Below are 18,313 nucleotides of genomic sequence, written 5' to 3'. Positions count from 1 at the left end.
TATCTTTAGTGGGTCCGAATGAAAGCAGTTGTACAAACACAAGCACTCACACATGCCACTCAGACTGACAGACTTGACAAGTTTTACCAACCATAAAGACAGTTGAAGCTTTAAACATCACTCACAATGGATCTTGAATATTCCAACTGTAATCAGACATATCTAAGTTGCCTCAACAATTGCAACCCCATTTGCAATATCAAATTCTGTGTCATCACCAAGGAATAACGAAGTTTCGGGTGCACTCTAAGATTGAGAGAAAACGGAGGACTCAGGCATCCTGAAGTGAGAGAAAACGGATTCCTATGATGGGGGACCAAATAAAAAAAGCATAGCTACATGTTTTGTGGACTACAGTATTGAGCATACCATTTCCATCACTTTGTAATAAACCTAGCCATGCCTATGTAAGTTTATGATATTTACCATAACAGTATATATATATTTAGTGGGTCTAAATGGTCATAAAATGGGAAAGTTGGGTTTGGGTCTTGGGTGCCTGGAACCAATTAGAATAAATCCTATAGGTTCTGTACTTTCATTATCTCGTTTTTCGTTATCAAGCACTCGGCGCGGTCCCAATTGGGCGTGATAACCAAGGGATGACTGTATAGCGATAATTTTTTTATTTCGTGAGGGAAATCGGGCAGGAAATATTTCAAATGTACCGCCATGGTAAACAAATGCGTTATTTGCTCACCAGAGGCGCCACTGTGGCTGCTCACTCACACATTCACACTCGCCCGCTCAGTCTTTCTGAGTGAGTGACGAGCAAGCAGCCGACTCTGCTGCAGATTACGACTTCTAAGGTGAGTGTAAATGGGTTGCTAGTGACGTGAAAAGTGAAGTGAGGATAATGGAAAGCTTAATGGAAAAGATTTAATACTGTAACTAATATTTATGGTGTTCGTTTATGTAGGTGTGGGATTGTCAAGTGAGGGTGGCAGTGTGGCGTGAGCTGCCGAGTCTGGTGTTCCTTGATACTGATATTGAAATACCCTGTTGTTCCTGAGTCTAGTATTCATTGGTGCTTAAGTTTGTAAGAAAATTAACTCGTTAAGTCAAGTTTAGTCACTTTTTTGGCCTCCAGAACCTAACCTTATTTTCCTCATTGATTACATGTACCAGGTTGATAATCTCTTATCCGAAATCCTTGGGGCCAGATGCATTTCGGATTTTGGAATTTTTTGGATTTCAGAATGGGTAGGTTTTTTTTTACAGGGATCAGCCCACCTGGGCACAGGTCACTGACCCACATTGGGGCCTGGGGGGCTAAAATGTAATTGTAATAATAATAATAATAATAATAATAATAATAATAATAATAATAATAATAATAATAATAATAATAATAATTCATAGGTCTAGGTCGTGTTTCTCACTTTTGATCTTTTTTCATTCTTGTATTTCTTTATTATTTTTTTTTATTACAGTATTATTGTTATTATTATTTTATTATGAGTAATATTATCATATTTTATTTTTTTTAAATTTTATTTACTATGAATAATTATTATTATTATTATAATTATTATTACATTTTCGCCCCCAGGCCCCAATGTGGGTCAGTGACCTGTGCCCGGGTGGGCTAATCCCCGAAAAAAAAAAAAGGTTTTGCTCCACAACAAAAAAGTTTTGGTTTTAGGTTTTCGGAATTTCAGATAAAGGGTTGTCAACCTGTAATTATATATCACAATTTAGTATATAGCAAACATCGTTGGAGCCTATCTCGCGAAATATCCCGACCCTACTGTATACCCTGGGAGTGAAAAAGAAAAGTAAATAAGTTTACCAAGATGTTAAATCTAATCTCTTGAAATAAATTATCACCATAATTATGGGTAAGAAAAAGTTATCAATTACATTTAATTAATCATCTTAACTAACCTTTAATAGATAAAAATCAAGTCCCTAAACAGCAGTGAAAAGATATGAAAAAATGACACAAGTGTTCTTACTTTCTCTGGTCCTCCTCCACGTGTTCTTCCCACGAATGGTCTCGGTGTCTGACACATCAGAGTAGTTAAGAAGCTGTCTGAGGTCAGAATCAGCCTTTTCTTCCTTTGTCTGTTTTGGTCTCTTAAACTTCTCCATCTGTCCAATAGAGAAATATATTTAGATAAAATAATAATTACAGAAAGCAAAGAATTTTAACTACAAGGCAACACAGTCTGTCAGCATGATGTGTCTTTTGTACTGTATAATAACTGACAGTCTTTGTAACACTCTTAACTCACAAGGGGAGAGGGCTTTCCTCATTAGTTTATCCAGAGATGTACAAGAATAAACTTTGGTAAACTATTAGCAATATTTCAATGAACCTTCCCCAGTATATAGGAAGATACCTCAGGGCTAAGTTTATAAGACCATGATATTGTATGTATAAGAAATTAAAAAGCTTTATAGTGGCAAAACACAAATGAATTACTGAGTATCATTAACAGTCAAGTTTACCTTGTAGAAATACTGGAAATGAAAATCACCTCGTGTGTATTTTAAATTAAGTTAATGTTAGTTCCAAACTTCCACTTAAGTCGTCAAATTAATATATCTTATTCTAAAAATGTTTCACGAAAAACAAACTTCAAACACTAATAACTTAATTTGTGTGTACATTCACATACGTATTTTTAAGTGAAACCACAGCACAGTGCTAAGTCATCATACAGGTCCTGTATTAATTCCCTTCTAAATAATGGCTGATTCTCTAAATTAATTACAAAAGTATCTCACAGCCTTCTGGTCACTGTGAGTCCACCTTTCAATACAACTGCACAATAAATCTTTTGAAAAATTTGTTTTTTCATATTTATTCTCATATACAGAAAATTTAATCTTGTGTTATCTTCACCCAACTCTCATTTCCTTCAACACCATAGATACACTATTTACTGTACTGCTTACACTTGTGTCGACAAGTAGTATACACTAAGATATGATAAATTTTCCTTCATCTCAGTTCTGGTTTGCATGTGTAATCAATTTATTTTAGACACCATTCAAAGTTAATGTTAATGTTCTACCAAGACACCATATTTTTGGCTAGTATGCCATTTTATACTACAGCATATGGTTAGATGGGCCATGCAGATTTCCATTCAAATACTATACGGGAACATCCTAGTTAACAGACGTTTGGGTGAAAGCATGAACGACTCTGTGGAACGAATTGTGTTCGTTAACCGAGGGACCACTGTATTAGATGTTTTAATTTCCTGTATGTTGGCCTGGCGAGTTAATGCTAGGCATTTACATACCTAGGTATAAAACTAGAGGTCGCATTCTGGAGTGAACAAAAATATTAAACATAATAATAATAATAATAATAAAATAATAATAATAATAATAATAATAAAGGACCACAAATAAATAAAAAAATTAAAAAAGTCAAAAGTGATATATATATATATATATATATATATATATATATATATATATATATATATATATATATATATATATATATATATATATATATATATATATATATATATATATATATATATATATATATGTGTGTGTGTGTGTGTGTGTGTGTGTGTGTGTTGTCAAAGTAAGAGAAACTATTGAGACCCTGCAATTGTGTGTAAATGAGTGAGAGAAAGTCAGATCAGCAACCTGGGACTTCGTCACAATTTTTGTGATGCCATATGGCAGCAGGGTCTACCATTAGACAATTCATTATGCTTACTCATAACCCTTAAAATTACATGAGACATACTGTAATGTTGAAGAAAAAACAAAAACAAAAAATATTATTCACTTTTCCTTATTTCATTAAATCTTAACAGTGTGCCAATGTAAACAAGTAGACAACAATTTTCCACACATAAATTCCATCTATTGCTTGGATGCCAAACTTCAATAAGGCCTTTACTTTCCATTTTTTGGTTTACATGTAAGTGTTACCAATTAGTGGACTAGGCGGCTTCAACTCGTATGTCTGCAACTGTACATTATCAACTGAAATGTCCCTGATTTTCAATTCTGGTATTAAACACAACTAATATATACAGTGAAAATATCTTAGAAAGTGCAAAGTAGAGTAAATGCTTTATAAATAAAATGAGCTAATTGGCATATGTAGGAGAAGGGGCAGATCCAGGGGTCCAGATCCCTCCCCTTTTCATCAGAAAATTCCAATAATTTTTCTTTAATGCAGTATTGTGCTCAGGCATTTTTATATATTAAAAAGTAATTAATATTGACCTCAGAATATCTCCTATTATCAAGCGCACATGATTCAAAATTGTTCGCCATGTTTCCCCACCTATAACTTCTTGGACCCCCCATTATTTTATATTCCTGGATCTGCCCCTGAAGAGGGGTTATGCAAAGCAATATGGCATCCATTGAATATTAGTATAGTACCGATCGACTCTTCAAACAAGGCTTGAGGATTCCATTTGCTCTGTAGTCAGGTTCCTGTGTTTGGAGAGAGAAGAGGGGGAAATGAACATATGCCGTATATGCAGCTATTATGACAGTACATCTTGACAATTCCTACATCGAGTATACAGTACATACAGTAAAATTATAAATGCAATTCTAATGGAATGAAAAATGCAAGCATGAATTCTTTTATGAAGTACATCTCTGCCATTTTATTTGTAGGTGTATTTCTGTGTGTAGTAAAGAGCATCACAAAAGAACTGGTATATTGGATATTGCTTTAAATTAATCTGTTTGCCAGTACAGTGGTCCCTCAGTTAACGAACGGTTCGATTAACGAAATTTCAGTTAACGAATTAGCTCCCATACAGATCTTCAATTCGGTTAACGAACAAAACTTTGATTAACGAAATCTTTAAGACAAACATGTTTTGTTGTGAGCATCGCTGATCAGCTAGTCCGCCAATACAGTAATCTGTTCTAGGTTTACATTCGTTTCCAGTTGAGTAAATATGAAGAAGGTTGTGTTCTTGAATATTTTTTCATTTTTTATATTAAAATTATTGGTCATTCTAAAACTTTGTAGAGCTACTGTACACCCTTCACTTTGTAGAGCTACTGTACATCCTTCACTTTGTAGAGCTACTGTACATCCTTCACTTTGTAGAGCTACTGTACATCCTTCACTTTGTAGAGCTACTGTACATCCTTCACTTTGTAGAGCTACTGTACATCCTTCACTTTGTAGAGCTACTGTACATCCTTCACTTTGTAGAGCTACTGTACATCCTTCACTCTGTAGAGCTACTGTACATCCTTCACTTTGTAGAGCTACTGTACATCCTTCACTTTGTATAGCTACTGTACAGTCCCCCAATAAAGTATCGTTAGATTTTCCATCACTACAATTTGAAACACTAGACGAAATGCTCTGATATGATCCCCGGTGCATCATCATAAGTTGGTATGCCTGCTGGCCATATTAGCAATAATTAGAGATGGGGGGTAGGATTGGGAGGGAAGAGTTGTCTCTTGTATGGCATATTAGATACTTCAATATAACATGAAATCCATTAAGCTATATTAATGTATGTATCATGCTGGGTAGATGCAAGGCATATGTAAACAAGCCACTGACTGATGATTACAATAAAACTGATATATACATTAAATGGAAGTGTTTCAGATCATAACTGAGACAGACCTCAAAACAGACATTTCACCAATATATTGCTGCAGTAACGGAGTTTCATTCATACCGAGATCCACAATCTGCTTACTCATGTTGCTCACGATATGTCTGATTTATGGAGAGTGAATAAGCATATAGTACTTGATATTAGAGTGAACAACTACAAGTAATATACAATATATCAGTCTACATGGGATCTGTCATGTTACTGATATGTGAATTGCATTGATTTAACATTGAAATAAGGTTTCAAATCAAGGGACTTGCAGGAACAGAACCCTCTGTCCATCTATAGTAAAACATTTGTGGTTGTAAGTTTCAGTGTGGCAGGAGCAGTTTTATGACACCTAACCCATCATAATACTGGGGGTTCACTCACCCCAGTTCACTGTGGTATCGCAGCATTACGTATATACTGTACTCTTGTTGTGAAAGGCAATGATAGCACTTTTCACATCTTGCGATGTCTCCCTGATAATTCCTCGCTCCATTCGATGTAAGATCCCTTTGATGGCTGGCATGACATTGGTGTCCATTTACGACATCCACTCTGATTCATGTAATGCAGAATATGATCTGAAGCCTCGGAGGATTCAAATTGTTCGAAAACGTATATATTCGTTCATGCTCAAAGGTCACACATGTAGAACTACCAACCGTTCAGAAATAGGTCGAGTAACATTGCTCGGAAGCCTCTAATTACGTCGACCCCATGGTTAACGATAATTTTTTTGGAGACTGTACAGTACATTCTTCACTCTTAGAGAAAGCAGATATGGAGAATTTCTATGAGGGACTTATCTACAATTCCAAATACAGTGTATACATTAACAGCAAATATTACACTGAAAATAAAAGTGTACAGATACTAGAGTGTTTTACTGAATTAAATTGTATGTATACTGAAGTGTTATACTGAATGAAAGTGTAAGGATACTGGAGAGCTATACTGAATGAAAGTGCATGGATACTGGAATGTTATACTGAATGTACAGATATAAGTACCGTATACTGTATATCATAAATATATGTACAGGCTTTCAAGTATGAAATGAGGTGAGTGATATGAAATGGAGTACCCATACAGCATCTGGTTGATTATTTGACTAATGTCTTAATTCCCAGCCTTACAGCTCACAGGATACATTCTCACAAGAGGTGGCAGTTGGGGTGGACCAATCCTAATAAGTAAAATTGCATAACAGGCAGATATTTAACTTCTAATATCCTGTATCTGTTTCTGTTTAAGAAAATTATCCTAAATTCATACCTCCATGATCATCTTCCCACGAGTCTTATTCCTCTCTCTGTGATTTGCCTTCTTCTGAATCTGTTGCAGTACACGCTCTCGGCAGGTGCGGTACTCCAGGGCAAACTCACTGATGGTGGAACACACTTGCTGCACTTTAACCTCTTGAGCCATCAGTAGGGGTGAACCCAACCATATTAGGAACCTTTGAAATCTAGAAATATTTAATAACATCAATTGAGCGTAATAGTACTGTACTATAAACATAATATGAAAAACAAACTACAGTCAATGTTATATAATTTGTCAAAACAAATTATAAGTCGCTTTTTCCAAACAACTTAGGATTTATGTAATACAGCAGTGCAGCAAATTAAAAAAGCATTTACTTAAATCTAAGGAAATTTAGAATTTATATTCTCACTTACAACAATATTTGCCTCACAGTCTTAACATGCTACCTGTTAATGTCATGATTTAACAGTAACTCTGAAAAGGAAGGTTATTTGGGTGGCTCCTACTTCAGTGGAAATTATACTACTGTTATACCAATAACTCAAACCTTAATCAAGAAAAGATTAATCAGAATACTAAAACATTCAAAAGTAATATATTTTCTTGTTGATTTTTACTGTATTTTCTGTTTTTTTCATAATTTCCAAACATCATTATGTTACTACTTTACCTCTCAGCCACTCACCTGGTCATGACTCGTTGATAGATAACACCCAGAACAATGATGCGCTCAGCACAGTCAGCTAAAAACTCTGACATTCTGAAAATAAATAAATAAATAATATGAGTTCATTGAAGACCAGACTCGATCAACAATGGCACAGGTTCAGATACATTCTGGAGCCAGTACATAGCCAGTACTTGCCAACAGTATGTAACATAGCAGTGACCAACCGCACAAGTGGCTAACAAGCCGATCAGTGGGAAAGAGGAAAAAGTAAATTACTGTAAATAAAGAGATGATAGTGTCAAACAAGCAAAGGCTGAACAATTGGGTCAGCACAACACAAACTGAACTAACTGGAAACCACTTAGCCACAGGCTACCTTAAAGAAAATGGAGGGGGGTGATATTCTGTGACTCTCAAAGTGCTTTGAAATCAATGAACAGCCCATCAGGATCTATGTCTAAAGTTGTATGTGATATTAAAAGAAATGTGATAACTGCCATTGAGAACAACTCTCGTATCGAATTTGTGTGTATTTCGTCCCATGTTGGAATTAGGTATCATGACCGTGCTGATAGAACTGGCCAATGAGGCATGTAAGAAAGAAAATGTTGACCGTGACCTTGGCCTGTCCAATGCTGTACTTAAAAACATTCAAGTCAGAATCATGAACTCTGATCTAGAAGAACTGAGAAATGCAGAGAGACCTGGCAGTTATAACATTAGTAAATATGACAAATTTTATGATGAGAGGTACCAGTATGACCAGCATAAGGACAGAACCAGACAATGTGATGTAGTCGTGGCCAGAATTAAGCTAGGATACAGACACATCTGCCAAGTTAGTAACACTGTACCCATACCGGAACACTCAGCATGTAAACTTTGTGATAAACCTTTAAAGCATATACTCTTGAACACTATATTATTGAATGTGACACTGTCAAAGACTTCAGGCCACCTGGCTTATTGTACCATGAACTTTGTAATTACTACATTGAATCGGGGGTGCTTGGGGACATTCTTGCTGTTTATCCCAAATTTGCTAGCCCACACTGATTAGTCTTCAATTAGAATATGACATCCAATATATATGAACCACTGTCTTGCATGGCAGTGAACAGTGACATTACCCACATAAATCTGACCTATATATATATATAGCTGTTAATGAATATGATGTATTTCTTTGTGTATGAACCTCTGTCCTGCGTGGCAGTGAGAAGTGATACCACCATCAGTGTCAAGACCTGACTGAATTACTCAGAATAGGCAAACTGTACTCCAAGCTTTGTCAATAAATTTGTTAAACTAAAAATTAACTGTAAATAAAGTAAGCAGATAATAAATAAAGTACCGTACAGGTAAATCTCAATAAACGTTGTCTTGTTCAGTGACATTCTGCTTTAATGATGGTCATGAATTAAGACCATCTTACTATACAGTATATGCTAAAAAAAATTCACTAATGATATCCATCGATATCCATTCGTTGGAATATTTTCTTTTTATCTCTAGAACAAACTATGGATTGTATAAACTCAAATTAATCGCTGTCTTGCAAGGATTCCTGCAATGCAGAGACATATTATAAGGAAGCAATATTTAACCCTATGCACCACCATAGGTAATGCATCTCTGACTGCACTTGTCAGCTGTGGTAATATCTCCTTCCATGCCGCCACACAGCCAACTTGTGCACAAGTCTTGTGCTTGAATCTTTGTCAATCGTGACCCCGCCATCGCATAGCTCCATGATTATCGGTCAGCATCATTGGCTGTACGTACATTGTGCTTATCATCGGTGTTTTTTATTTTCTTATACGTAGTGAGAGAACTGCACCAACATTTAGATTGAACTGTGTTATGGTGACTGTGAAGTGATATTTTCTGTTGTTATGTGACTGTAAATTACTTTGTCTATGTTATTGTGAAAATGGTGTAAGCAGTGTCGACTGCTATCACTGTTTTTACGTTATCATCGTTTGCTGTGTTTTTGTGACTGTGAAGTGAGCAGTGTAACTTTGAAAATGTCTGGGAAAGCCAAGGCATCCGAGACAACCATGTCTCTGAGGTGAAGCATGACATTGTGAAGTGGCATGAGACTCTCCCAGAGGCTGTGAGGGAGTCAGAGTGACATCTCAACTTCACCTACTAGAGTCCCATTAGCCTCGAAGGGGACATGTGATGACTATGCTTATTCTTCATGATGTAGTGGGTGTTGTTTAATTGTTTTCTATTGATTTTAAAAGTGTAGGGATTGCTTTGTCAGTGATACCTGTGTGTTTGGGGACTGGCTGGCAACGTATCCCATTGAATCATCTCAAAATATTTACAGTACAGTAGCCTGCTAAGATTCGTGTCTGTCGTGCTTGGTGAACATTTTATGCCCATTATGTCCGGGGAAAAGGCCTGCAAGTGTGTGTGTTGGTAAACCAGCCAAGGTGCCCAGGAATGTCATTAGTTTGGACGCAAAAATGAAAGTGATATAAAGGGATGAGGTAAGTGAGCGTCAGGAGAAGTAGGTGCACAGTAGGAGCGACACAGCGGTGGTAAACGACACAGCAAGCTCCAAAAAAATTAACTGGTGAGTGTTATTAAATCTAGTTTCATTTATTATTAAGGACTGTCACCTTGTGACTTCCATTTTTGTTGTTTTATTATCGTTGCTGCTAAATGTTTATTTTTTGTATGGAGACAGTGGTGGTAACTCACGTATACGTATTTCGAAGCATCTGCAACTTTTGTATAATGTTTAAGACCTATTTTGGCACATTTTAGTCATGTAAGAAAATAGTGGTGTAGTATTTAATGGGATTTATTTATCATTTTGATTAATTTCACTATTAGCAAGAACCCATCTTCATAAGCACCATGTTATAATGTCCTCTTTTAACAAGTACAGTATTTCACTTAGTTTGGGGTTTCTAAACAAAAAACTTCTTTTGCGAGGTTCGAGTTACATGAATAACATGAAATTATTTGAGGACAACTGCACTGACAAAACCACCTTACTTGAGTTTGATTTGTGTGGGGCCATCATGCTTAGCAATGGCCTTTAGATGGTCCCACGATGCCTTGCAGTCCACTTCCATTTTAGCAATGTTACTTGACAGCTCTTCAAAGTCGACCTTAGAGGCGCGGGTGATAGATCCAATCTAATAAAAAAAGAGAACATATTAAATTACATTTTACCTGTACAGTAGTTCAGTGCATAGAAAACACTGTACAGTACTCATATACAGTACATACTCACATTTTGTTGATAAATATTTTTGTTGTTTATAATCAAGATTTAGTACCAATTATAGTAGATTAAAACAAATTGGTAAAGAAAAATATAATTTTGAAACAAATTTATGGAGACATACAGTACAGTATAGTAAAGGTGTCCAGTACTCCCTTTGCCACCTGCAGTTATGAGCACTGTATCCATGTTATACATTATGTACAGTACCATACATTGTTTTATCAACTCCAATACAGTACAGTACAATACAGTATCTAGTTTTTAGAATCTGTAGTTTCCAAGTGATTTCTTGGTCAGAGTGGCAGGAACCTTTGCTGGATCAGTTCTGTGAACTGGTTTGCCTTGTTCACTTCATCGTATATGCTCCTCAAACTATAATTTATTATCATCTACCTTGACCAGATCCTCTCCCTTCTGGCTCTTTAAATCAATATGCTTATTTTCATCCTTCACATTACAGTACTGTAGAAGCTATATGGCTTTCTACTGTGCCGGTAAAAGTCATCACTTAACACTGTCAGGGGTGGGGGCAGGTGGCAGCTACACCCCTCATGGTCCAGGTGTAGCCACCCTGATCACTGTCACTCAAAGTGTTAATATTTTAATTGATAATATGTGTTCTAACTATCGGCAAAAGTGTTCATATGTGAATTGATAAAAAAAATTCCAAATTTATTTGGAAACTATTTTATTTGTTACCAAATGGAAGGACATTTTTAAAACTAGAAAAGTGGTTCTTGTCCTGGGGGGTGAGGCAGTATGGGACAGGGAAAATTTGCCATTCATTGATCTCAACCTTAACTTCATGAAGTATTGACAAGAGATGTCATTCTACTTGGGTGATCGGTCACACCTTTGATATGCATTGTTGGCAGACACTGGCTCCTGAATATATCGGAACCTGCTCCAGTGTTGATCAAGTCTGGCCTTGAATAAACTCACACTCGGTGCCGTCACAACATTCTCTGGCAGATTGTTCCAAGAGTTCACAATTCTCACTCCAAAAAATTTGCCCTTTCAGTTTTATGGACTTGTGGCTTCTTCAACCTTGAGCTGTGACCCCCTGTGGGGTGGACATCCACCAGCTCCAGGTAGGTACAGTCGACCAAGTAGTGCCCCCTGAGATGTTTATACAGAAGAACGTCGATATAACACGAGATAGGTTCCACTTACCGAATTCGCACTACAAGTATATTGAAGTGTTTTTTCAATGGAATAATTTAGTTTGGTACTTGAGAGAAACACAAAATACTAAAAAGACTGAGAGTCTACCCAGATGCACCTCAGCCCATCTCCTAGAATAAGCAAAACATTGTTTTTTTGTAGTATTATGTTAAAACAAACACTCATAAATGAACACAGCTAAAATTAAGGAATGCAAAATGGCCTGTTTACTGGCTGGGAAGATGGGGGGAGGGAGGGAGGTGAGGTGATATGTTTGAAAGTTGATGCCAAGGTCTAGTGCTTATTTATTTATCTGTCCTTCAGTGTGACTTTAAGTTTTTCTCTTATAAAATGTCACTGAACTGACATGGGAGAATATAATTAACATTGCTGGAATTCTAATAAGATAGTGATTAATTAGAATATAAACATGCTATAGCTCGCATTAGACATACATTTTTTTTTTTAATTTAAGAATTTTATTCCAAAGAGCAAAAAAAAATTATCTCTTGTGCAAAATATAAGACATTTATATTCAAATTATTCGTTGTCTTGCAAGGATTCCAGCAATACAAATTATATTCTCCTAACCTTAGTCTGTGACATTATATAAGCTAAAAACTTTAAGCCTAAAATACAAAACCCTGGCTGGGGAGGGAGGGAGGGAGGGAGGGGAGTGACAGTGACATGTTTAACAGTTGGCGCCGAAGGTCTAGTGAAGTATTTATGTGTTTATTTATGTCCTTTAGATTGAGTTTATGTTTTTTGCTTATAAAATGTCACAGAAGTGACAGGGGAGAATATAATTTACATTGCTGGAATTTTTATAAGAACCAAATACACAGAGACTCATCATTCATTCTTATTATTATAAAGTGCTGTACAAGTATATTAATACAGTATACAAAACTTACCTCTGAGTAGAGATCAGAAGTATCTGAATACTTCTCAATAACCATGTGACACAAGTGATGAAGCAACGAGTGTTTGTGAACTGTATCCTTCACTTCTGGTACTTTGGATAAGTATTCAATCTGGAAACCACGACATACTGTGCCATTTAGGAAGTTACCAATGGAGAGGAGAACGGAGAGGATGATCTTGAATGTGCGATTCTTTTGTAGATCTTCTGTTCCTTGCTTCAAGTCCATCAGAGGATCAGCAACTTCCTAATTTTATCAAATAAAAAGACAAAATAAGCCCGTATGTAAACTTCAGAGAACAGAATAAACCAAAAATTAAGTCTAAACTTTTTGGCATAAACAAATAATTTCAACTAATATTCTAAAATAAATGTTGTTTCAAGATCACAATAGAAATTTCTAGTATCATAGAGATGTTTAGTAAGAAGAAGTGTTTGTAGTTCAATTTCTACCTTTTCCATATTTTCATAGTCTAGTTTAAAGATCCATAATTTTAATCTGGCAGGAAGTTCTGAGATAGACGAAAGCATCATAAGGAACTGTTCTGCTGAACCCAGAGGCAACTCAGGGTTGGAGATGGCAGCTTCTTGGATCTTGTGTTTCTCTTCGGGTGTTGGTAACATTGTTGTAAGCAGTTTCTGTAAGATTTGGAAAAGGTTATGAAAATGTCATTTTGATTAAACAGGTGAATCAATTCAGTAAATCAAAAGTAACACACAATATGAATAGGGTGATCATTATTATTTAAAAATAAAAATGAAATACAGTTACAAGTACAATTTAGTTAAACCATATAAGAACTTACACATCATAATACAGTACTGTACAGTTAATATTCAGTACTGTATTTTAATCAGTAATCTCCATTGTATAACTGTGCACACTATTATACAGGTCCGGGATAATATTCAGTTTCAATATGATATCCACATGATAAACTATGATGAAGGAAAAAACTTGCCTCTATTCCCTCACGGTTGATGATTGAAGAATCCATCTTGAGAATTGCAGTCTTGATTGTACGTGGTGGTGGCAGCTTTGTCATGCCAATATTGATAACATTTGATCGCTTGGGGTCCAACACTATTAATTCCTTCACCCCCTTTTGCTCCTGCTGCTTCTGCATGTGCAGGGAAATATTGTTAAGATCATATATAACAAAAACAGACCGAAAACTTGATATATACTTTGATAAGGTTGGTGTAGTGACTAGTCCAGGCATCACATTATGTAAGTTTGCAGAGATTTAAATAGTCTTAATATTTATCTCATGTAGTATGTAAGTATAGCAATGTAACTATAGAAATGATATGGTATACTGCCTTAGAATTATGTAATAATTTAAAGAATACCAAAACATTGCTTTAAGAATATGCCAGATTTTAGTGATTGGCAATGCTATAAACATAACTAACTAAAGTCAATGTTTGTTGTTGAGTAACACAAGTCATTTTCAGACAATGTAAAGTGATAAAACACTGTTAAAGGTACAGTAAGTGTAAATAGGGTCCATCCTAAGGATGAAAAAAATCAAAGTAACTTTTAATTAAAACAATGACAACATCCCATGTAGCACCATAAACACCACAATACAGTAGACAGTCACATGGTCAGGGTCACATCACATGCCACACCTTCACCAAGAGGACAGGTAACCAACAAGAAGCTCAAGTACATAAATGATGAATAAAGTTAGTCCCCTCCACTGGAGAATTTATTAACTCATTTATTTAAAATAAAAAGAAGTTCAATTCATTCGCCTAACCAAAAATTCACAGGTAATTCTTTGGTGGTTAATAAATTAATCTTAAATATTTGGGGTTGGTAGAGTGAAACATCTATTTAACGGACTATATAGAGATGCAAGTCCGTCATATAAAGGGTCCGATTGTCATGTGAAACCTCCGTCTAACGATCCACATAGGGATAATAGTCCATTATATCGAGAGAGAGAGAGATCCATTATAAGGAAGTACAGTATCACTGTATTACAAAAGAAAAGCCGTTTTCCTCTAAAACCCAGTTTTTGTGATAGTCCAGAATGCGACGTCTAGCTTTATACCTAGGTATGTTATTGCCTAGCAATAACTCGCCAGGCCAATATACAGGCAATTAAAACATCTAATAATTACTTAATACGTAATATTAGGAGGACACATAGCTACCTGGCATTTAATTGCAATTCTCAAAACCCCCTCCCTCACCCCCCATCACACGCATTGCTACCATCATCTCTTGCCCTAGAGCGAGCAGTAAACAAATGTCAACTCTTGAGGGGTGGAGATGGGTGGGATGTCGACGTCTAGCTTTGATTACTCGAGCAGTAGGTGGAGAGGGAGATGACTTTGCATATAAGGCTCCGCTAACTTAGGTCCAGATTATAATTATAAACTTTTTGGAATATTTTCTAATATTAGGAACATTTATTGGAGGGTACAATGTTAATTAACATATCCCAATTAGGATACTCATTTTACTCTGATGAGGAAGAAGAAAGTCCTGGTTGTGGAGATTGACTAGGTAGGGGAGGAGACCCCAGCACCACCACATGTGAAGCATCTTTCAGAAATAGATGAAGAAAGCTCATATGCCGCAGAAAGGCCACAGACCCTGCATATTTTCTGGTGTCATGTGCCAAAAATTTCTTGCCAGGGTCTGCTTAACTCACTAACTGAGATAAATATTTCGTCATTTGACTAGGAGACAATTTCCTACCATCCTGTGATGAGAATACATAGGGGCCTCAATTAGGGAATCTGGTTAACCATTCTTGAAGATTCCTAACTGGGCACAATATATGAGGAACCCTTGTCTCATCCATCAGCCGTTTTATCCTGATCGGTTGAGCTCGAAAATTCTCCCTTTCATTTTTTCTTAGGATCTCCATCCGAAAAAGGGTGACATCTTCCACCAATAATGATGGATTATTGGAAATTGAAATCAGCTCACTGATTCTCATACCTGTTGCTATTACTGTAAAGAAGGCTGCCTTCTAGAGCAATGTGTCCTGGTTCAGATTAATATTGTAATTAGACCCCATAAGAAATTTAGTAACTTTATCTAGAGACCAAGGTGGGATTCTCTTAGGCTGAGGTGGGGTCAGAATGAAAAAGGACGATCTGAGCATTTGATAAATTCTTGGGTTCAAAGTACAGTATTAAATTTTTTAGTCATTTTAACAATTATTGAACATAATTGAAGTACAGGAAACTAGCTTTATGCGCGCCAAACAGCCACTCAACACACCAAGCTTGGCGTCAGTTTGTTTACAGGTTCAGAGGAAGGAACATCTTGTTTGAGACTCTTCAACATAAACGCTTTTTTCTGTGTTTCCAGTCAAATTATTGGTCATTTTGAAATTTATTTTACATATTGATAATATATAAAGTGAACTAAAATTTTATGGGTGAAATGGCAGCATGGGGTGACTACTCTTCCACCCCAATGCCTTCTCTTCTCCCTTCTCCTCCACCCCCATTCTAATTCCCATCTTCATCATCATCAACCAGGAGCCTTCTACATGCACACCTCAAAGTAAGTGTACTTTACTGCATTTATTTTTCGTTTGTATGTAATTTTCGGTGAGCTGGAACCAATTACCCAAAAACCCATTGAACCAATGGTTTCGGTTAACGAATTTTTCAGTTAACGAGCATCCTTCTGGAACGAATTGTGCTCGTTAACCGAGGGACCACTGTAATTGTGAAGATACACTGTAGAGAGAGACAATGGGCAGGGAGAGATAAATAACACTTACCACAGTACTGACTCTATAACACAAGAAACCAAACCTTAACTACAAGGAACAAAATACATACAATACACAAACACTATATTTTTGTGGAACACAATTTTATACTCATATATACTCAACAAAAAGACAGAGTACCACAGTGTAGAAAATGGCTGAAAAGTAGATAATAGATGTGAAATAGAGTAATGTACTGTACAAATAACACTTGAGGTGGCACCATGCATGTGGACCTGTCCAGGCAATGATCTGATTTTCAGAGTCAAAATGGTGAACAGTCCCTGCAATTGTCTTTAATAGAGAATACAGTACTGTAGTATACTGTATTTTAATTCAAAACTAGTGTTCTTTACAAGCAATATTATAATTGCTACAATGGCAAAGTCTTGAACTTGGTATACAACATTAGTGACCTTAAATATCAGATCAAACATAGGTGCATAAAGCAAACTTAAACACAAAGTCATCTGCATAATACAGTATTAGAATAAAGCCTAACTTACCTCCTAGGGTCGGCAGCAGCACGGTTATATAGCAAAGTGAAACAGACAAAATTGCATTAGCATTTAATAATACATAGCATTTATATATGAAGTCAATACAAAAATGCTAAGGATTTAAAAAGCTGTTAAAAAGGCAATGTTTTATACAAGCACTGGAGGCTGAAAAGCACTGCAGTACTGTACTATAACACTGTGATGTAGCAGGTAAAAAGATAATCACATTTGTATTTGTATTTTGGAGAGTAAGATATTAAATAACTTTCAGCACCTTAAAAGTTATTATAGGCCTTATGCCACTAGTGATGGGTTAGTCTATGAAGGATATGTGATAGTGGAAAATCTAATGGTTTAACATTCTCCCAATGTTACTACTGTATTAAGTTCTTTACCACAATAACCAATGGCATATTGACTATATAACAAACTCCAAACAAGGATGGATAAGTCCTCTCAGTGTGCTGATCCCATTGTGCACACCGTTCAGTCAGCAATATGTGCTTCAGTAAAGTCGTCAGTCAGGTAGAGTATTGTCTCATAAATAATAATACAGTGATGTCTCCATTAGCCGGAACAACTGGTGCAGAGCACCTCTGGGAATGAAAGAGTTCCGGGTAACGAGTTGAATATCTCAAAGCTAGAAAAAAATCCCTCCTCCGCGGAATTTTCTGGGTAACGGAAAAATGTTCTCTGAAGTTCCAGAATGATGCATTACTTTATCTCTCAAAGCTGGAAAAAATCCCTCATCCCCAGAATTTCCAGGTAATGGAAAAATATTCTCTGAAGTTCCAGAAATTGTGCACTACATCATCTCTCGAACCCAGAAAAATATCTCCCATCCCCAGAATTTTTCAGGAACTGTCCTGGGAAAAATGTCTCAGAATTAAAAAAAAAATTGTGCTCCACGGAAAATCATTCCCAAAGTCAGAATTTTCCAAAAAGATTACGGCTTTGGGTACGACTTCCCAAGAAAATTTCAATTCCAGCTATTGGAGAGTTCCAGATTTGATATATTCTGGCTAATGGAGATAGTACAGTACAGTACAGTACAGTACAGTACAGTACAGTACAGTTCAGTACAGTACAGTACAGTACAGTTCAGTTCAGTTCAGTTCAGTACAGTACAGTCACAATACAGTTCAGTATAGTACAGTACAGTTCAGGTCAGTACAGTACAGTACAGTACAGTACAGTACAGTACAGTACAGTA

At 36.2% G+C, this 18,313-nt stretch overlaps 1 protein-coding gene across 14 annotated transcripts in view; it reads right to left on the bottom strand.

Annotated features, from left to right (window-relative positions):
* LOC121865216 (FH1/FH2 domain-containing protein 3-like) overlaps positions 1-18,313 on the bottom strand; it is a 97,461-nt gene that overhangs the window by 19,599 nt on the left and 59,549 nt on the right. For 9 of the 14 annotated variants that reach the window (XR_006088725.1, XM_042364556.1, XM_042364557.1 and 6 more), the window contains 8 exons: positions 13,814-13,974; positions 13,305-13,490; positions 12,844-13,098; positions 10,531-10,673; positions 7,534-7,608; positions 6,855-7,047; positions 4,372-4,425; positions 1,959-2,094 (listed from right to left, as the gene is read on the bottom strand). Coding sequence is in view for 13 of the 14 variants with exons in the window: in XM_042364556.1 (XP_042220490.1) it covers positions 1,959-2,094; positions 4,372-4,425; positions 6,855-7,047; positions 7,534-7,608; positions 10,531-10,673; positions 12,844-13,098; positions 13,305-13,490; positions 13,814-13,974 (1,203 nt within the window). In the remaining variant the exon portion in view is untranslated. The remainder of the gene's footprint in view (positions 1-1,958; positions 2,095-4,371; positions 4,426-6,854; positions 7,048-7,533; positions 7,609-10,530; positions 10,674-12,843; positions 13,099-13,304; positions 13,491-13,813; positions 13,975-18,313) is intronic. The other 5 variants (XM_042364561.1, XM_042364566.1, XM_042364565.1 and 2 more) reach the window with 2 other exon arrangements.

Source organism: Homarus americanus, unplaced genomic scaffold (assembly GCF_018991925.1).
Source record: "Homarus americanus isolate GMGI-L3 unplaced genomic scaffold, GMGI_Hamer_2.0 scaffold18547, whole genome shotgun sequence".
NCBI lineage: Eukaryota > Metazoa > Arthropoda > Malacostraca > Decapoda > Nephropidae > Homarus > Homarus americanus.
Note: the sequence above shows the minus strand (reverse complement) of the source record. Positions and strands in the feature narration are given on the sequence as shown.